The sequence below is a fragment of the Diadema setosum genome, chromosome 5 (genome assembly GCF_964275005.1).
Source record: "Diadema setosum chromosome 5, eeDiaSeto1, whole genome shotgun sequence".
NCBI lineage: Eukaryota > Metazoa > Echinodermata > Echinoidea > Diadematoida > Diadematidae > Diadema > Diadema setosum.
In genome coordinates this window covers 33,149,435-33,171,861 of record NC_092689.1, presented here as the reverse complement: position 1 = coordinate 33,171,861, position 22,427 = coordinate 33,149,435, and the positions used below count along the sequence as shown (strand labels likewise).

The window sequence follows — 22,427 nt, the reverse complement described above, 5'->3', positions numbered from 1 at the left end:
ATGAAAAGAGATAGAGAGAACACACACAAATGATAACATGGATTTTGAACACTCGGTATCTTTACGGTATGGCATTCTAAAAAGGAAAGGCTTGATATTAGCAGTGGCCTGGGGCCACCAGGAATAGATGTTAGGCTACTAATTTCTAAGAAATGATCTGTTTTGGTGGTATAATCACTCCACCAAAATTTGTGAGTGTGCACATTGCTTGTTTGTTAGTTTGTTTTTTCATCCACAATAGGGGCGAATAACTATTGGCTCAGTGCTAGACAGCTGCACGCATATAAGCTAGCTGCCGCAATGAGGATTGTCACATCACCACTCATCTACATCGCTAAAAATAGACTAACTTTGGCCATATTATTCACTCCCTAGGCAAAATTTCATGGTCTCTTTTTTTTCTATCTAATAATAGAACTAGATAAGCTGCCATGTAAAATATCATAAGGACTTCATGAATATGTGATATCTGGAGAATAATGATTACGCCTCAACTCAATATTGAATATGTTAGTGAACTTAGTCACAGTATGTGGTATTTGAATCCTTTTCCACATATCTGCTTATTTTCACATTTATAACTATAATGGTTTACAAAAATCTCATGTTTAATTAACATTACTTTATTTTCTAATGTTTTTCTTTCTTACTTCAAAGTCACGGTAAGATGTATCTGAAGCACTTTATCATACCTACCAATTTCCACATGATTGTCACTGTTCATTTTATTATCTTAATGTCTTATTAAATGATTTTATCATGTAATGTTTTTCTTTACTTCTGATGCTGTCAAGTTTCATTGTTGGGTCATAAAAAAAAAGAGAGAAATTTCATGACTTTAGTGGCCCGAATGGACCACTAAAACTAAATGTTAGGAACGAGCCTTGGTAGCTATTCCCTACATTCATTTCTGTACATAGGCTTTATTGGCCGTGGTCATAAACTATCTATCTGTAAAACTGCATTCACAGATAAAAATAAACTACAAATAGAATCACACATACAAATCTGTATCACCAATGATATTATCATTAACACAATGCGTCTACTACCATACAAGTGTGCAGGGTCGATGCAATTCCTGTCAGTACAAATCTCCCTAAACAAGTGTGAGGTTTCAAGGTGCGATACAATTACCTGGCAGAGCCCCCCTCCCCCCCCCCCCTCAAAAAAAGAAAAGAAAGGGAAGACAAATCTATTCCAATTACAATATCTGCAACAGATAATAGACCTAACCTTTCCATGTAGCAGTATTGTCTCTCCAAAACTAATTGTCACATACCAAACTCCTATTTAACCTCCATGTATAGGAAGACAGATATTATGATCATTATATTGATCTATATCGGTTTGTAAGAGTCTATTCTTTTAGCTCCTTGTTTAAAACTTCTCACTTGTGGAATGTTGGTTGATTAAACGTTGGTTGCAGGACAAAACTGCTGTAAAATGAAAATAGTAGTCTAGTATAATCTCGCACCCCACCCGTTGCTTAATCCAACTCTCATACGAAAACCAGACTATTCAATGGGGAAATTATTTTCTTTCCATTTTACCTAACCATTTCATCATTGGGCTTTCCTATCTGAAGTTTTTCCCTAAAAATATGATTGAAATTTTAATAGTCTACGACCCTTGACCTTTTACCTTTAGGGATTTTGCATAAGTATCTAGATCTCATGAGTCACCACTGGGCCAAATACAGTTAATATCTACAGAAGATCATGTAAGGTCAACCTGTAAACACAATGCCTCTGGCATGCTATGGAGTCACATCCTTGAAGAGGATGTTTCTGACTGTGGGCCTACGTATCTTCAACTAATAATCAGTAGGTTTAGTTTCACTGCCCTCTCTCCAATCGGATGTCTGCTCGGGGCAATTTTTTGTCCTATCTCTTTGTGGTTATCTGGGCCTCACATCACTGGAAGACAAAGAGCTGATGACAGGAATGATACCCTACTAAGTATTTAACCACAAAGTTGGGCCCAGGGGCGCTCCTTTAAAAGTGCTCTGACTTATGCCCCTCTGTGTCTGTTCATGCAGAGAATCTCGCTTGCTGAGACCTACACACAAAGTGGATGAGAGGGACATACAATTGTAACTGTCATAGTGACCATCAAGTGCGCATGAACTCCTCACATACAAACTGTATGCATGGTGCACACCGCATTCCACTTTTAGAGTGGTCTTGACATTGGTCAGCATTTATACAGAGTTTAAAGTGCTTCAGCTGTGGGTCATTTCATGAAGCGTTTTGTCGGATATTTTTTCTGACATATTTGCTCTCAGCCAGTCAGACGCAAGGATTTCAGTAGCTTATAACAACAGTTTGTCAGTAAAAATACCTGACAAAGCGCTTCATGAGATGCACTATTACAGGAGCGCTCCTGAGCCTAGTCTCGAGAGGGGCATAACTTCAGAGCGCTCCAGGACCCAACTGTCTATTCATACAGAGTATGGAGGGATTCTGTAGTGCTCCTGGAGAACTCAAATGCCCTGTATGAATGGGGAATGCGAGAGAGATAGAGAGATTGTCCACTCACCAAGCCCCCAAAGATGAAGAACGTGGTGAAGATGCGGCCCAGCACGGTCTTTGCGGCGACATCACCATAGCCGACGGTCGACATGGTTACCACCAGGAGGTAGATGCAGGTCCAGTAGGAGAGCGGCTGCGGGTTGCTGAACTCATCCCAGGGGTCCCCAGAATTCTCCACCTAGAATAATCATAATCATAATCACGATAATTTTAATCATCATCATACTTATAATGATACTGATTAAGCACTCAAGAGAACACAGACCTCTGCAAAGCAGCTCATTTCACACATGCTGAAAATTACCATTATTCCCAGTGATACAGATACATTGTACCTTTCTGTTGTGTCTCAGAGTTTATCTCAACAGCAGCTTACTGCACGCTGCGCCTCAAGTGAGTACTCACTGCCCATACGCACACCTCACATGTATATGCAGCTTGAACTTCGTTTGTTGGCCCCATTTGCTATTGATAAACCTTAAAAAAAAATCAAAAAGTATTCTCAATCAAGATGGTTATCTGGATCATTATCGATATTAATCATCTGTTCCTTGCAGCATTACCAAGTTTTCTTGTAAATTTAATCCAAATCTGTTCACAGCTTTTTGAGTTTTTTTGCAAACAGACAGACTAACAAACAAATCAACACTAATATAAAGTTAACCTCCTTGGTGTAGGTAATAATAATGATAATAATAATAATAATAATAATAATAATAATAATAATAACAATAATGATAATAATAATGATACTAATAAAAATAATGATAATAACAATAATAATGATAATAATAACAATAATAATGATAATAATAATGATAATAATAATGATAATAATAATGATAATAATAATGATAATAATAATGATAATAATAATAATAATAGCACTATGGGCTTCTTTATCCAGGGTAGTCTCTTACAGTGTCATCATTGTTTCATCCGAGGGCCCTGCCATTATTGTTACCCCAGCGTTGCCAGGAAACGGAATGACAAGATTGCATCACTTTTACAATCAGTTTCACCTTGAAGATGGTCTATGCCAACCAAACAGAAATATACTGCAGTGCCATGAGACCATCAAGGGCTTTCCCACCATTAAGAATGACAAGTGATTGCAACATCGCTGTCAATTTAATTTGACAGCATACACTGAGATTTGTGGGCAAAGACATAAAATGTATGGCACAATCTTCATCTCACGGGGCTGAGATCACGAACTCGTATAGATTGAGGAAAGAGGGAATGCTTAACTTATATAATTGGATGCTCATGTGTACTGGTGCCCTAAGACATTGATTCCGTCTCATGACAAATATGAAGTGGAAATCCAATGCGACAATCTCATCATGAATTTTTATGACTCCTATAAATACACTGTAGTCTGTGGTTGCCAAAAAGGTATACATAATACATGTAAATAGTTGAAATTCTTATAAGCACTTGATTCTAATTTATGTAGCCCAATCAAGTGGGTAAAAATTTACAACTAAAACAACATACAAGACTAAAACAACAAAAACAAAACAGAACAAAAAATATACAATCAAGTACACAGTAACTATGAACAACATCTGGAACAGCATCTGAAATAACACACATAGAAATACATTGCAACCACACTTGGATATGGTGTACGTACATAAGTTCATCGCGTATTATGTCTTTCACAGGTACTTCAAAATTTATACTTATCACCACTTATTGGTACTTGTATTTTGCAGCCAATATGAATGTGAAACTTAAAGATAATAAAAAGTTTTGGTACGTCAAAAGTTTCCCTGAATTTCCGTGTTTCAGGTTAAAGTATCTATCATATAACTAACACTGTGAGACTTACTCGCCCCAAAGTGCTCTCATTTCTTAGTAATCATGCAATTAACTGCGACCAGCAGCCCCATACGCATAGCGTAATGGGGCTTCGCATTGTAGCATCCAGGATCATGACAGATTTAGTATCTCGGGCAAATATCAACTTAAAATCCACAAAATTCTTCAATTTGAAGACTTACCAATTAAGTTGAAGTCTTGAAAACAGGCTTCGGGCAACGTTTGGTTCTGCCAATAGTCCCTTTCTGTTCGAATTGATGACTGAATGTGACTCTGTCTAGAGGACCGTGGGAGAGCTACATACACTGATTACTACGGCCAGCACATACGCACACATCACATGCGAACAAATTTCGAATCCATGAACGGATAAGATGTTTGTGTGCGCATGCGCTGGCCGTCAATTCAGTGTACGTAGCTCTCCCAAGGTCCTCTTGACCGAGTCACATTCAGTCATCAATTCGAACAGAAAGGGACTATTGGCAAAACCAAACGTTGCCCAAAGCCTGTTTTCAATACTTCAACTTAACTGGTAAGTCTTTAAATTGAAGAAATTTTTGGATTTTAAGTTGATATTTACCCGCGATACTAAATCTGTCATGATCCTGTAAGCTACAATGCGAAGCCCCATTTAGCTATGCGTATGGGGCTGCTGGTCGCAGTTAGCTACACAGTATGCGTATGGGGCAGTATGCGTATGGGGCTGCACGCTGCTGGTCGCAGTGATATTCGCACAATACGTGTACTACCTCGCCGCCGCCGCAGCGGCTCTGGTACGAAACCATTATTGCATGATTACTAAGACATGAGAGCACTTTGGGGCGAGTAAGTCTCACACTGTTAGTTATATGAAAGGTACTTTAACCTGAAACACAAACTAAGACAAGGAAATTCAGGGAAACTTTTGAGGTAATACCAAAACTTTATATTATCTTTAACCATGTATAACTCCTCACTGAAATTCATTTTGATAATATTTTTGCTGTATACTGTTCTCTTTTATTCTTTCAAATTTCTAACTCATTTTTTTTTCAACTCATCTTTAGTTATTCATCTATTCATCAATCCCTGCACTAAATCATGTTTGTTTGTGGATTTAAAAAAAAAAAAAAATCAGAACAAGCTTCTGCATTGGTTGGTGCAGATCTTAACATGTGCCTTAAACAGCCATCTTTTTCCCTGCTACTGCATCTCAAGCCAACTCTACTTCACCCCAACTTAAGGTCTGCCCTGACCGGTCCGATCTGCTAGCCTTTGTGTGATGCTCGGTAAATTGCACTGACTGACAATTGTCATCATCCTCAGGTTGCCCCAAGGACAGAAGGCTAACATTCATCTGCAATCAGATACAGACGGAAGATAAGTTGCACAGCGCCGAGCAGTAACCAGGGAGGGGTATGTGAGGCAGATAGGAAGAAGGGGGGGGGGGTATGGAAAAGTGAGGGGAGATGGAAGGGGGAAGAGGAGGATGAGGAGGAGGATAGGGAAAGGAAGAGAAAAGAGGGAAAAGGGGAAGATGAGAAATGGGGGGGGGGTGGAGAAGGGAGGGGGAAAAGAATGGAAATAAGAGGAGGAAGGGGATGGAAGGGGGATCCTTGCAATGCCAGAAGCTGAGTAGTGAAGTTGTAACTCACTGTTAAAGGTGCATGGTCCCAGTGTTTTAGTCAAATGCGTATGCAGGCACATGGCGCAAGTTTCCTACGGAGACCTATGCTATTGACTCCCCTTTAGCGCTTACGCTTTGACCCATTTCCATGAGTCCAAAGAAGTCCAATCCACTGTAGTCAGTGGTCAGATCTCAGTTCGGCTCATGATGACAGCTTTAGCAAACTTCTTCTGTGACGTCATACTAACAAGCACGCACCCTGGCATCACTACAGACTTCGTGACACGCAGAAGACAACAAAGGCAACGTTATCTAGCAACACCTACACGCTTTACTCTTGATGACAGCCCAACTTCGGCAATCTTCGTATTAATGCTAACGGTGATCAGCACTATCATCCAACAGCACCCCCGCAACTACTGGGTCTTCACACCTTTAACTATACGTGTGATATAATCTTTACACAGTCAGGGATATATATCTATATATATTACTCATACTGAAAAGGATCTGCAACATAAAGTAATACTGACTTGATGTCACACAAGCACTGGAGGTGTCTTCCAGAAAGGAGAACTCATTCATCCCTTGTGTTTAATGTTATAATAATGAACAACGTGCCACTATCCTGATATATGATGTCTGATAAGAAGCAGAAATGATGTAAATTCCATCTAGACTTCGCTCACACCATTCCAGTTCTGATTGGTTTTAGGTACCTACCCTCATGATACATTGTATTAACTTATGAGTTGTGTGAATTGACAAATTATAATATCATGTGACTTGAATGATGGACAAAGTACTGGAAGAGGCAACTCATTTGTTCAAGATTTTGGAAAGAATTTGCGAGTCTCATTAGTTTTATAGCAGAATTATAAATATGCAGTATTACCCTCTATGTGCATAATGTATCTGTGATTGTGTATGTATTTGTGTGTATGTGTGTGTGTGTACATGTGTGTATATGTGCATATTCTGAATAAAACTTGCCTTCTGAGAAATTAAGCATACCAAACTGGAAATTAACATATACAGTGTATGTATGTTCTTTCATGAGCACCATTACTTCAACTGCTTGCAATATATAAACTACAAATGATATAAGCTAAAATCATACAGAACACAATTTTCACTATCACAGGAAATGCAAGTAAAAAAAAAAAAAATGTGCAGGAGAAGAATATGTAAAAAAAAAAAGAAAAAAAAAAAGAAAAGAGTAATACTCACAATGAGAGAATATGGATAAATGTTACATATGCCTTTAAGATGATATAATATATGTCTGCAGTGCCCTTGGTACTATTCCCCCACCCCCCCCCCCCAAGATGCAGTAATGCCATTCTTATCCGCCATACGTCCAATAATCTTGCGATCAGGCAACGCTTCGCCCCAGTTTAAATGAGCGGCCCGAGGGACAGGGCACATGCTCAGCAAATCAATATGATTGCCCACCGATGGATCAATGCGCAAAATGGTTCTGTTAAGACCTAAGTGTATGTGTGTGTGCACTGGTGTTCAAGTTTATGTATACATCTCGAGAGAACAGTAGGGAACCACTGAACGACATAGAAATACTGTATGAATGTGCATGAAGAAATACACTACCATTTCATCTTTACAACTGCCATAATAATGAAAATCATTTTATGACTTGCCTCAAGACTTATTATGTGGCAGCACTGTCACCCCTGAATGTAAGCCATTTGGAAATTGATTTCACAGACCACAGAATAAATGAATGAATTTAAAACAAAAAATGAAAATTGAGCATAATTTAAGAAATATATCAATCAAAACCCAAGGGTAAATATTTTTCTTTGGTCAAGTCTACATAAGACTGTCAACTACATAACTATTGGTATCATTCTGTATTTCTGTCAGGGCCACTATGTACGCGTACAACACTAGGAAACTCAAGGGGTAGATAGTCTTGCTCACCAGGTGTATGATGCCTGCAAATCCCAGCCACAATGTGAAGAGCAGTGTGAGCAGGTTGAGGAGCTTGATGGAGTTGCTGGTCCTGAGAATACTCAGGAACTGCAGGATCTCCGAGAGCTGCATAAGACGTAGGGCTCGGAGAAATCTCAAACCTGGGCAATAAAACAGAGAAATATTTTGCATTAATTATTAAAATACACTGTAATAAGACAAAACAGCAGCACCAAATTTGTAGGGGGAGAAAGTAGGAGAAAAAAAAAATAAAAACTTAATGTATACCTACAGTATTGGCAGTAATATTCAACAAGTCACATTTTCACAAGAACAACAAAAACAGTGATATTTGTACATTACTATCAATGAACAAAATGTTTGCATGACAGTGGCACAAACGCACGTATGTGTCCTTGAGTATCTCCAAGAAATAACAGATATGGTTTTTTTTTCTTCTTTTTTTCTTTTTTACAGAACCACAAACAGAAACACTGCAAGCACAGTACATGTAGTGATTGATGTCATTAAGATATTTATGCATCCAGAAACACTTGTTCTTTACTTTATAATCTGTATATGATAGTAAGATAGTAGATAGATAATGGGTACTCCAGGCATTACAGAATAGAGACATCATACATCATAGTCATAAACCACAAACCACAAAATATATGTGTATTTGTACCATCATTTTTTTTTTTCAACAAAATTTATTCTGTTCCATTCAAAGTGATACAAAAAATAACAATTTCATTTGCTACAAATGAAATAACTGAAATATACATTTGTGATCATAATAGCAAATTTGCTAACTATTGCAAATTTGCTATCATACATAAGCACACACACACACAAACACACACACACATATACACACATACAAGAACAGTGTATATTCATGGTGTGTCCTTCAGTGTGTCTCTTTGTAAACATATCTTTGTGCCAATGCTGCTTTTTTTTCATGTAATTCACTTTCCTCAGCTGTTCTCTGCTCATTGTTAAAGACTTCAGAACAATTTTGACAGTCTGTAAGTTCTTGTGACAAATGATTGTATTTCACATAGCATATCAAATGATGTTAAACATTTCAAGAAGGATAAGACAGAATTTATATTCATGTTTTTGCAATGCAGATGAAGATATCAGGTATACCAGGCTCTACACTTCTACTCCAGGTGATTAAAACTGTCTTGAAACTGTCAATTCTATAAATGTAACTGATTATATAATTGTAACTAATTCTAATCAATTACATGAAACTGCCAAAGTATAACAAGCCTACAATTAGAGTAATCAGGTGTTTGTCACGAATTTATCATCCAGCAGAACACATTCGACACTGTGCACTTTTTTTTTAATAAAAAAGCACTCCATGATCTAATAAGAATTTACAATTCTGATTCCATCCAATTTTTTGTTCCAAATTTCACCATTTCAATGTTCTTTCTGTCATCTCCATTCATTGCAAGCACCATTCACTCTGCACTGTGAATGAATGAGATTCTTATTCCATTTCAGTGCTGGAACATGGAACAAATTCTCACAGTCGGCCCGAATCTTGGGCTGTCTGGCCGACTACAGTCTGGTAGATAATCGTATGCACCAAAAGTTCGTCTGGTCGGCCCCCCCCTTTTTTTTTTTCTTTCTTTCTCTATTCATCACTGGGATACGGAGGTCGTGTCAAAAGAGTGGCGGGCAGTAATTAGCAGGCGCGTCTTTACCGGAGGAAGAGTGAGTGAGTGAGTGAGTGAGTGTGTTGTCAATTTGGTGCGTATTCCTCAATTTTCGTGACTTAATGAGAAAGACGCATGACGACGTGGAGGCGTAGGCCGGGTAGGGGAAAGGGGATGGGGTCATGCATTGTCAACAAGATGCAGCTCTAACAGAGTACACAGAAGTCAATGCAGTCTCATCACATATAAGGAGGGGAGGGAGGGAAGGGGGGTTGCAAAAGTCCAGTGAATTTCTCCATTTGTTGAGAGCTAGTTGAATCTAATAAGTCGAATATTAGTAAATCAAATTATTCTGTATGTAATTGATGTTGCTGCTAATGAGGCAATGAATGCTTGTAAGTAAGCAGCTGTGGGACTGGCAGCTTTGGGTCCCCTTGGAAGGATCGACTGGCAATGGCGATACAGTGCCTTGCGCATGGGCACACAGCTGCTGCAAACCTGGGACCTTATGATTTATGGTCTGTAGTTTTATCTAAGAGCTGCAATAGCTCCTCTGTGGTCAGCTCTAACTGCAAGTCAGTGCTTCTTCATAATAGATCACAGCTGATGTCTGTATATATAATCAATAGAAGTCATTTTACACATGTCATTTTACATATTTCGTGAGCTGTAAGCAGCCAACCACATGACTTGTGTACATTGTAGTTATTTTCTGTACATGTACATGTATTTGTCAGCACAATCAAATAATCACAGTACTTTTGGCTGGATTATTAAAGTTACACTTGTAAATTGACTGAAAATCAAGTCACAGCATTTTCAATTCCATGATTTGATTTTGAATGCAGCAAGAAGTACAGTACAGCTCTAACAACTAAACAGGTATGTATTACAATGATAAGCCACTGTGTCTGGACAGCAGAAATATTTTCAAAATTCATCATAAGTGTAATGATTTCTGAATTTTGGTACCGTTAGTCAAAATGCACGCAAAAAATTCCAAGAAATTGTTTACTGCTCATCAATGAATGAATGAATTCATATCACACACACGATTTCTTCACAAAGGTTTAACCACAGCAACCAGGATTCCTTGGCCCAGGGTCCTTCTGAATAATGGGTCAGACTCAAAGGCCTATCTGGTAGAAGGCCTATCCCACATAAAGTCTGTCTGGCTGAAGGCCTATCTGACACAGTGTAAAGGTCTGTCTAGCCTAGGGTCTATCTGGTCTCAGGTCTATCCCACACAAAGTCTGTCTGGCTGAAGGTCTATCTGACACAGTGTAAAGGTCTGTCTAGCCTAAGGTCTATCTGGTCTCAGGTCTATCCCACACAAAGTCTGTCTGGCTGAAGGTCTATCTGACACAGTGTAAAGGTCTGTCTAGCCTAAGGTCTATCTGGTCTCAGGTCTATCCCACATAAAGTCTGTCTGGCTGAAGGTCTATCTGACACAGTGTAAAGGTCTGTCTAGCCTAAGGTCTATCTGGTCTCAGGTCTATCCCACACAAAGTCTGTCTGGCTGAAGGTCTATCTGACACAGTGTAAAGGTCTGTCTAGCCTAAGGTCTATCTGGTCTCAGGTCTATCCCACACAAAGTCTGTCTGGCTGAAGGTCTATCTGACACAGTGTAAAGGTCTGTCTAGCCTAGGGTCTATCTGGTCTTAGGTCTATCCCACACAAAGTCTGTCTGGCTGAAGGTCTATCTGACACAGTGTAAAGGTCTGTCTAGCCTAAGGTCTATCTGGTCTCAGGTCTATCCCACACAAAGTCTGTCTGGCTGAAGGTCTATCTGACACAGTGTAAAGGTCTGTCTAGCCTAAGGTCTATCTGTTCTCAGGTCTATCCCACACAAAGTCTGTCTGGCTGAAGGTCTATCTGACACAGTGTAAAGGTCTGTCTAGCCTAAGGTCTATCTGGTCTCAGGTCTATCCCACACAAAGTCTGTCTGGCTGAAGGTCTATCTGACACAGTGTAAAGGTCTGTCTAGCCTAAGGTCTATCTGGTCTCAGGTCTATCCCACACAAAGTCTGTCTGGCTGAAGGTCTATCTGACACAGTGTAAAGGTCTGTCTAGCCTAGGGTCTATCTGGTCTCAGGTCTATCCCACACAAAGTCTGTCTGGCTGAAGGTCTATCTGACACAGTGTAAAGGTCTGTCTAGCCTAGGGTCTATCTGGTCTCAGGTCTATCCCACACAAAGTCTGTCTGGCTGAAGGTCTATCTGACACAGTGTAAAGGTCTGTCTAGCCTAAGGTCTATCTGGTCTCAGGTCTATCCCACACAAAGTCTGTCTGGCTGAAGGTCTATCTGACACAGTATAAAGGTCTGTCTGGCCTAATATCTGTCTGACCCAAGATTTTTTGTGCCTATTGGTCTGTCTGGTCAAAGGTCTGCCTGGTCTAAGACCTGTCTAGCCCGAAGGTCTGCTTGGCCCAAGGCCTGAGGCTGGTCTAGCTCAAAGGTCTGCCTGGTGCAAGGCCTGTCTAGCCCAAAGGTCTGTCTGGTCAAATGTCTGTCTGGCCCAAAGTTTGTCTAGTCCTAAGTTTGTCTGGCAATAATGTCTATCTGACCCATTAAGTCCATTTGGTCCAAAGGTCTGTCTAGCCCCAAGTTGCTTGTTTGTTTGTTTGTTTTTTCTGGCCAAAGGTCTGCCTGGCCCTACGGTCTGTCTGGCCCAAGACTTGCTTTGCCAAAAAGTCTAGCTGGACCATGGTCTGTCTGATCTCTGATCTATGTGGCCCAAGTTCTGTCTAGCCTAACTACTAACAAAGGTGACATGCAGGATGCTTACGAGCAAAACCGACAGTGCTATGCAATTCTTGGTTGTTGCTGTCTTTGTGTATCTTTTCATTTTTTTTTTTTTTGACACCAGACAAAATGGGTATAGGAGCAGTCCGTGAGTTGGAACACATTTTCTGTTGCCCCTGAGCCTCATTCACATGTGGCACTGTCATCCTCTGTCTTTTGTCACTACCAATGAAACTCACTGGACCATAGGCCTGAAAGCTGTATTTATCATTCGCTCATTACCCGTGAAAGACAAAAACACTCCAAGACTTCCCATCTATGACATATTTGGGGGGGGGGGGTGGAAAGAAGGCACAAACACTGAGCTGTGGTGTCCACTAGGTAGCTTCTGAGAACTACTCACACTTGAGATATAGATTTTGCATTTTTAAAAGGTGCTTACTGGGCTCTGTGACTACTATATGTATCCACACATACATCAGGGCTGCCAACTCGCACGCATTGAGCGTGAGACTCATGCATTTTGGTCCTTTCTCGCACTAAAACTTTATTTCATTTGCATGCATTTCTATTGATCTCACTCATTTTGACTCCTAAATTATAGCATTGGCCTATGGGAGTCTCACTCTCAACTAGTTTCCAGTGTTGGCAGTCCTGCATACATGTACCTTTCCCTGACAATCCAGTTACAAGCTATCTCACTGAGATACAGAAGAATATTTTTTTTTTTTTTTCTGGTGGTCAGGAATAACCTCTCTTACCAATGACTAAAGGTGTCAATTTTAAATTATTTTCATTTTCACTTGAGTGCAAAAAATCTAAACCACAAAGGTGCTTTTTTTCCAAATATTTGGAACAATGCTTATATATCTATCCCCTTTTGATTAAAAAAGCCTTGTACTTCTTATGAAAATTTATTGTTTCTGTTTTGTCTGTCTTCAAATCTTAGAACGCAATGGCGTCCTTCTGGTTCTCAGCTGACAACATGAATATGTCAACAAGATGGTCTGTTTATCATCTGGAAACCCTTGGTGTACAAGTTTACCTAGCCTACACATGGAAGCCATTTGATGACACCCTGTTATTGTGGTTAGTTTCATAATGTATTATAAATACCATGAAGGTTGCCTTTACAAATAATCATCCTTGGTGAATGAAAAGCTTGCTTACAGGTCCCTCCAAGGTTTATCTACTACTCTACAGTGAACAAAAAAAAAGTAGCAGTCAGACAATAAAATGCATGCAGGAAATTCCTCAACAGACCTTAAGTTACAAGGAACTATGTGTGTTTACAAATCTTAAATCTATTCTATGGCAAACACATTTTTTCTTTTTCTTTTTCTGTTAAAAAAAAAAAAAATTAAATTAAACTCACTCTTACTGTATTAAAACTGTCTAGGACAGTTCCTGGTAGTATTTCCTTATTCCCTGTTGTTCAGTAGCACAGAAAACCAAAACAACTACAAGTACTTCCTACTTGATATAGAATACTTCCTCTTTACAGTGGAATTTCCCCTTTGCTGCTATGCAAACAATGCGTCTGTTTACTCTAAGTCAAAATGCCCTGTATTGCTTGTATGTTAAACTTTCATTCCATGGATGGCAAAAAGAAAAAAAAAAAACTTTTGAAATGACATGTTGGACAAATATACCACTCTCACTGATGGCAATTTGGAATAACAATCTATATTTACTCGCTCCTAACAGCAGGAACCTGGTAAACCAGGTTTCCATGGCATCAACTGATATATAGGAACCTGGTATACAGCATATACCAGGTTTCCAAAATGTGGACAAGAATGTCTGTATTCATGGCTTACATTCATGTAAATTTGTGTTATGCTACCCAGAAAACTGGCTTTGATAGAAAGATTGAGTTTCTTCTATCAATAAATGTCCTCTTTCTGCATGAAACTGTGTGTATCATTGCCCAATGTATCCTTTTTTCAATGAAGTGTTTGCCTGTTTTGCCATAAAACTCATATGAAGATGTACACAGCGATCAAGGATGAGCTCAGAAGATTTTGACTATTGCTGACCCCATCCAGGTGCCTCTTTTGTGTATAACAAAAGAGTTTGTGAGCCCATCAGTGCATGCTCTATTCATACCTTGCACCCAATCAATATTTTCATTGTCCTATGGCACATGTAGTTGACCATGGAAAGGCAATACATGTACCGCTTGACTGCCTTCGCACAGGTGGATTACCAACCTGTCCATTCTCTGTCGACCTGCGAAAAACAATCTCGTTTTGGGGGCACTGAAGGCTCTCAGAGAATTGTGGAAGGAACGGGTTAAGGAACAGCCATTTTGCTGCATCCCGTTGGTCATCAGCCGAACATGAGACAATATTATCAAACAGTCAGCAGTTACAAATGGGATAATACAGCAATTCATGTGTTACAGCCCCCAAACTGGTCAATAAATAGCACTTTGGGCCTCTTTCAAACGGTTTTAAAAAGTACTATACACATCTACGGGACTTTATTCTTGGGTCTAATAAAGTCTTTAACCCACCCCTCCCCTTTTCCCTCGATCATATCTCTTTGATTAGCCTAATCATTCCTCCTTACACTTGCCGATTCTGAAATGAGAGCAGTCTCGAATCCATATTTTTTTATCGTCGAGTACCGTGCAGAGATATGGCGATTAAAAGGGTTCATTCCCCGGGACATGCTCACTATTACACTGCAGTTTAAGTACCCTTGCTGAGCAGATGAATCTATATAAACCGGCCATGTCCTCCGTAACCATGCCAACACAGCAGAACTGCTCTTGACCCAGTAACACAAACCACCTCCAGCAGGGGAGTGTGGAGGGAAGGGTGATTGGGGGGGGGGGGGGAGGACAGCATTCCAACAGTATGGTTTAGTAGGTCCGCGTGCCAAAAGAACGGCCTGACCATTTGAGGCAAGGCAAGCATAAGGGCATGATAGATGAATATGCTCTTTGCAAAAATGACAATGTAGAATCTTTAATGAAAGCAAGAGAATAATAATGCAGAGGGGCAAAGCTGTGCTATGACAGATCTTTATGAATTATCACCTTCTGTTTAGATATATTTGTTAGATCGCAGCTGCTGTTGGAAATTCAGAATTTAGCTTCCTAAATCTCTTCTGTTCAATAGTTTCCAGCATACATGTAGCACCATATGTTTTCTTTGGGCTTCTTTTCCTTTTTTTAAGAAAACTTTTCATGTGTGATTTTTTTTTTTTTTTGCTATATAGACAATTAAAATCTCTCTCATCACTCTGCATATTTGTGCCCATGAATGTTGGCCAGATGCGTGCGCCTGCCATCGTCTGCTTCAGACGAGGGGATGATGCCGGAACGCGACCCCGACCTGCATTTAATACACCACAAATGCTGCGTGACACCGATGCCCAGATAAGCACACACTAATGCACCCTCCATCCCCCCTCTTACCGCTCCATACCAGAGCCATCAACCCACTTCTGCCCAGAAAATCATTTCACATCAGACACGAAGGCAGTTGATGATATTCTTTTCCTTTTTTTTCTGTTCACCAAATGCTGCCAACCTGTATATGTATTACACAACCGCAACGACATCTTGCAGTGGTGGTGTAAACACATTAACACAATTTCCACCCACTGGTTGCTTAAAATGGCAACTTGTATGGCAGATATCATTCAACTTATGATCCCATGAAGACATGTACACAGAATTTAGGTATCCATTATAGAAAGGAAAACAAATCGGGGGGGGGGGGGGGGAGGAGTGGGGGAAGGGGAAAACTGAACAATGTGCTCGATACATCCAAGGACACTAAACTGCATTTTGCTGGTCACTAAACTGTGTGCAAAATAATATTCCACTCCAACCTCTTGTAGTTATTGTTATCACCTGCATTATACATTTGGGCATCTCTGTGTGTGTGTTTGTGTTTGTGTGCGTTTGTGTGTGAATATATCTGTTTAGGTATATTTACTTATCTACAAGAAAAAATTTACCCATCTCTATGAATATACACACATATACATAAACAAAAACACAAACAGTTCAATATAAAACAAATTATGCATTTTGATGCATTCATACACTCACATACACAGCTCCATAGTACAGATATACACATTCATACATGCATGCGTACATACATACATATATACACAAGTACAGACATGAATACATGAAGATACATCCAAATGCATTCATTATAAATGCAAGTTACTAAAAGACCTACTAACATAGATAGAGACAGACAGACAGACATACAAACATACAAACATACAGACATACAGACACTCAGATGTCCAGAGGGGGATATACAGACAGACAGACAGATGCACAGTCAGACAGACCACACTTACCTAGCCATGTTCTTGACATGTAGATGGAGACAAAGATTGGAGGAATGGTGAAGAAGTCGACGACGGAGTTTAGTGAAAGCCAGAACCAGAATTTGTCCTGAGATGCTGTGAACTATAATCAAAGAATAATAATAATACTTTAATGAAATAATGATAAAATCCTAGAAATTACGGTAGATGCAAAGACTCCCCACACCAATTCCAGGCATAATATTATAAGTGGTGAACAAAATGAACATGTGTCCAGAGGGGCCATGTTTGTTTTGCCACCTCAAAAACTACTTTGTGCAGTTATTGCCCTGTAACTCTTCATTTATTGATTGTTCCTACAACTTTTTCATGAACAAAGTTTTACAAAGAGTATATACTGTATACGCCAAATATTTTGCGAGGTTTTTATTTTTGCGAATTTCGCGAGTCGGGTGCTAGTCACAAAATTAAAGACACGCAAAAATATTGACTCTAATCTCGATGTGAATGTGACGTACGCGTGTACATTTCCTCGTACAGTACAGGACTCCGCGATCGCGAATTTAACCACTCGCGAAATCGTCGGAAATTCCCGATTCGCGGATAATTTAGACTCGCGAAATATATGGCGTATACAGTATACAAATATGACATTCAGGGTACATTTTGGATTTGTGATACAAATGAGTATAATATGATACAGGCTTATAATGAAAGAACTTACAAATTGTTGGGGTTTTTTTTTTTTGCAATGGTTTATATATAAATTTGATTGTTGGCTTTCATCTGCCTTTTTTACCCTTTCATTAACAAGTAAGCACATCCTTCTCTATATATCCTCTTCTCCTTTTATGCTGTTTACATTTTAAATGTCTGCTTGTAACATCTTTTTTAAAAGGCCACTACCCTCACTTTCTTCATGGATGTACAATCAATATTTGATGTTGATATCCCAGTGGTCCATTAAATTATTAGCATTGTCCTGGGAGAAGAAAAATATTCATAAATCTTGATGGCTGGTAATCTACTGTCTTTGGCGTCATCAATGTTCACAAAATCACATCCATGGATCATGAACTGACAAGATGGAGCGAATCAAGAGACACGTCTGATGCATGTTCTGATTCCACGAAGCACTTTCTAGTAATAGTCTACACTTCAATGGTTGTAGTGATTCTGCCTGTGTGTTTGATTCTACATATCCACAGGTCCCTGTGGACGATGTATTCGAGAATGTGTTAGGGTGTTAATTGGCTCCCTGTTGAGTTAACACTGCAATTGATGCAACATATTCAATCCTGGCCTTTATACACGATTCAAAATCACGCCCTTAAGGGTCGTATATCCCCTCTGCAAATGTCAGAAATTTTCAAACAGTTGAAGAATAATGTCTCCCAACATAGTGTATAAAATTTCATGGTAAAATATTTCAGAGCTTTTAAAAAAAAAAAAAAAATGAAAAGCTAACCCCATATCGCTCAAGAATAAGTTCATATTTTGTACCATAAATAACAGTTGGAATTTTTTAGGTCCAAATAAATCCACTGGAAATCTATAGTATTGGTTTTTCCCTGTAACACCCACAAGTTCCCAGTTTTATTATTACTGAGGAGGGGTCTGACTTATCTACTTCTACAATATACCAACTTTTGAACGGAATCTCATCTCAAGGTTGCATAAGGGACACACAAACTTGAAATAAGAAAACTGGCATCCGATTTTTCATGCTGTGACCAACATCCACCTTTCACATATCACAGCTAGTTTATATCCAAAGATGTACAGTTTACCTGATAGACAAAATTATTTTGCCAGGCAGTGATCATATGCAAGACAGGCCATTATTGATAAAAATCAAAATATCAGGCTTTCAAGCAGGATAATGTATAAAAGTAGGAATAAAGTAGGAACAAAATCTCTAAAAAAGTAGGAAAAAGTAGGACATGAAAGGGAAAAAGTAGGGCATTAAAGAAAAAAAGTAGGAATAAATCAGGACATGTGCAGGCTTTTTGGAGTAGTTTTCGTCGATACTCACCAGAACTCTTGATGTTACATGTAAATCTTAATTTGTACTCACAACCCTGCTGCCTCAGCCTCACTTTTGCTCCTGGGAGAGCCTGAAAAATACAACAAAGGCAGACGTTCGTTAGAACAATGTCAGGAAACAAGCACAAATGCATGTTCAACTGTACAGTCAATATGAATCTTGATCACTTATTACAATACTTATATAGAAAAGACATAATTTTGTGATTGACATGAACACCTACCATATGTGATCCTGCATCGCAACACCAACAAAAAGTTGCCAAACATGGATTTTTAATTAAGAGCAGATTCTGAAAGAGCAAACTTAAATATGAAAAATGATGTATAACTCGATTCAAATGGACTCTCCAAACCTATCCTTATATTGGAATGAAAGCACACACTCCAGAAAATGTGAACTGAGAAAAGGGGCTCCAGAATGTTAACCACTGGAGCTACAACAATGAAGAGATTATCAGATTAAGCTGCGCATGCTTTATTAACACATTCTGTAGGTGATCAATGCCAACTTTCAAAGCAGAAGCATCGTCCTTTCTAAAGTTATTAGAGTTGAAAGTTAAAAGTATGGACAGGGTTTTTAAGAAATGAAAAGATGACTCTATGAGAAACACCTAATCACACTATTCTACCAAAAAGTGTTCCAGAAAAAAAAAAAAAAAAACCTGCTAAAAAACACAATTTCCTTTTTGTTTTATGATCCTACACTTTAGTATAATATTATAGAAGAAGACTTGCTCTTTCAGAAAATATGAAAAACTCAAGATTGGCGGGATTGGCCCATATCATCTATTTTCAGTCCTAATACAAAATCAGTGCATGCAACCTTTTGTTGGTTTTGTGATGGACGGTCACATATCACCCCACAAAATATGACATAAACATTCCATGATGTTAAGTTATACACCTATGCCAAAGGTATGTTATACACTTCCATAATTAAAAGATGGCATCTTTTATCTACATTCATTTGAATGTTTTGAAGTTGTGAAGATATGTGTTTCATTCCAAAATGTAAAAAAGATTGGAAATAAGGATATTCGACAAAAGCAACTTAAAAAACATGACACTTTTATCTACTTTCATTTGAAGTTATTCAAGTGATGCTTACAACAACTTAGTATGCTTTCAGGTTCCAGCTGAATGACCATGAGATAAGCAATATACTTACTTTCCAAAAGACTTTCAATTTCAAATACATGTAAGCACTTAACATGTGTTCAAACATTTCAACATAACAGGATAATTTAAACTACTTATATGTAGTGCTCAGTATCAGTCTCTGAGAGCATGTGTTATCATATTACATTTCTAGCAAGACATGCATGAAGAATGGGTTGTCTCATGACAGTGAGGCCTTACGAAGTGAAATTATATCTTTCCAAGAGACTTTCAATTTCAAATACATGTAAGCACTTAACATGTGTTCAAACATTTCAAAATAACAGGATAATTTAAACTACTTATATGTAGTGCTCAGTATCAGTCTCTGAGAGCATGTGTTATCATATTACATTTCTAGCAAGACATGCATGAAGAATGGGTCGTCTCATGACAGTGAGGCCTTACGAAGTGAAATTATTTCTTTCCAAGAGACTTTCAATTTCAAATACATGTAAGCACTTAACATGTGTTCAAACATTTCAAAATAACAGGATAATTTAAACTACTTATATGTAGTGCTCAGTATCAGTCTCTGAGAGCATGTGTTATCATATTACATTTCTAGCAAGACATGCATGAAAAATGGGTTGTCTCATGACAGTGAGGCCTTACGAAGTGAAATTATATCTACCAATGAATTGACATCTTTATTTTGCAAATCCTGACCCACTACAAATCTACACACTCAGATACTGTGAGTTTATGGCAGTGTCCACAACTGAATTTCCAGTGATATAGATTATCTTCATAATCATATGATATAGATGGAAACACAAGGCAAGCTCAATTTGAAACACTTAAACCACTAGAACACAAAACAGCCACAGAGAGAGAGAAAAAAAGTAAATACTTTACATTTCAGCATTAGAGAAATGTAGTATTCTTGCATGTAGAGTAACATGAGACTGTAATATAACCAAATGACTCCACTTTACAAGATGTGAGGAGCATACATGTACATCTGCTTTTTGTTTCTCACTCACTGTAGTCTTACCGACTTTATAGGTAGCAAAAAATGACTCTACTTTTGATAATTTTCTGTAGATAACAAATAAATAAGTTTTCATTTCTTTGGTGTTCTGTTGATGCTAGATTCCATCAATATTCTTGAATCAACTTACATTTGTTAATTTAGAAAGATTTGTAGAAAATAATCATTCTGTACTTTCCAATGACTTACTACTGTTTGCAATATTTGCCACATTTACTGGACATAGTTAATAGTTCTTTACATTCAACTTTTTTTCAGCTCATCATGACCCTTTTTGTTGAATACACATACAGCTATTTGACCTTTTCAAGAAGATTCTCCATTTTGCAATCATTCCAGGCACTTTTAAGTTCATTCAATATTCTTGAAATCAAACTTCTTCATATCTTTTGAGAATATTACATCCTTCCGCCTTTGAAATTTTACATGGTTGAGACTCCGCTTTTCATTCTCCAGATATTTTGCTGGCTCAGTATTTCAGCATGTTAATCTTATAAACTACTCTTTGCAAGATCTGGAGAATAAATAAACAGTGACTGTCATTATCATTTTAGTCCTTGCTAGCTTCTCTGATTTCTCTGGTTGTTTGAGTACAAATACACTCTAGGAGATCTGTATATTTACCATGCAGTTCCCATTCCCCCCCCCCCTTAAATACAGTGTATTTGTGCCCTTTCAATTTTGATACTCTCCATTGTTCTGTTGGTTTTCACCTTCAACTTAAAGTTTTGTATGTTGACACAATTGGCATACACATCCATCCATTCAATTTTTTTTCTTCTTTAAAGGACAAGTTCACCTTCATTAACATAAGAATTGAGAGAATGTAGCAACATTAGTAGAACACATCATTGAAAGTTTGAGGAAAATTGGACAATCCGTTCAAAAGTTATGAATGTTTGAAGTTTTTGTGCAGTCACCGCTGGATGAGAAGACTACTGCAGTGTATGATGTCACATGTGTACAACAATATAAGGAAAATATAAAGAGAATTTCACAAAATTTCATTTTTTGAAAAAAAAGTACTCATTCCCTTGACTTGTTACTGACATATGTTATGGGTAATATTATTCCCATTGCATTTAGAAAGAGGCAAGTCAGGTGCTCTTTTTTTATGTGAAAATAAGTGAAAATATGTTGAATTTTCTTTATATTTTCTTTATACTGTTGTACTCATATGACATCACGAGCCTTAGTAGTCTCCTCATCCAGCGGTTCCAACACAAAAATTTTAAATTGTCCAATTTCCTCAAATTTTCACTGATGTGTTCTACTAACATTGCAGCATTCTCTCAATCCTTATGTTTATGAAGGTGAACTTGTCCTTTAAGAGGTTTCCCTGTCTCACATTTTACCAAGACTCTTTCAGATGGTTCAATATTTCTGATATGTCACTTCAAATGACTCATCACACTTTGACCACTTTCATTACGAGATTTCTGTTCTACCATTTTCTCATATCTTGTTCAAACTAGCTGGGTAATAAAAAGATGTTCAGCCTTAACTAAAATTTGCAAGATCTGTGGAATAAAAAGACATCATGGCTTCTAATTTTACTGCAACTTGTTTCCTCCAAACTTAACAAACTGTTCTTGGCGGT

General features: G+C 38.3%; 1 protein-coding gene across 1 annotated transcript in view; it reads right to left on the bottom strand.

Annotated features, from left to right (window-relative positions):
• LOC140228858 (calcium-activated potassium channel subunit alpha-1-like) overlaps positions 1-22,427 on the bottom strand; it is a 214,813-nt gene that overhangs the window by 112,074 nt on the left and 80,312 nt on the right. Inside the window, exons 4-6 of the mRNA XM_072309128.1 lie at positions 16,657-16,768; positions 7,909-8,060; positions 2,542-2,712 (exon numbers count right to left, since the gene is read on the bottom strand). Coding sequence (XP_072165229.1) covers positions 2,542-2,712; positions 7,909-8,060; positions 16,657-16,768 — 435 coding nt within the window. The remainder of the gene's footprint in view (positions 1-2,541; positions 2,713-7,908; positions 8,061-16,656; positions 16,769-22,427) is intronic.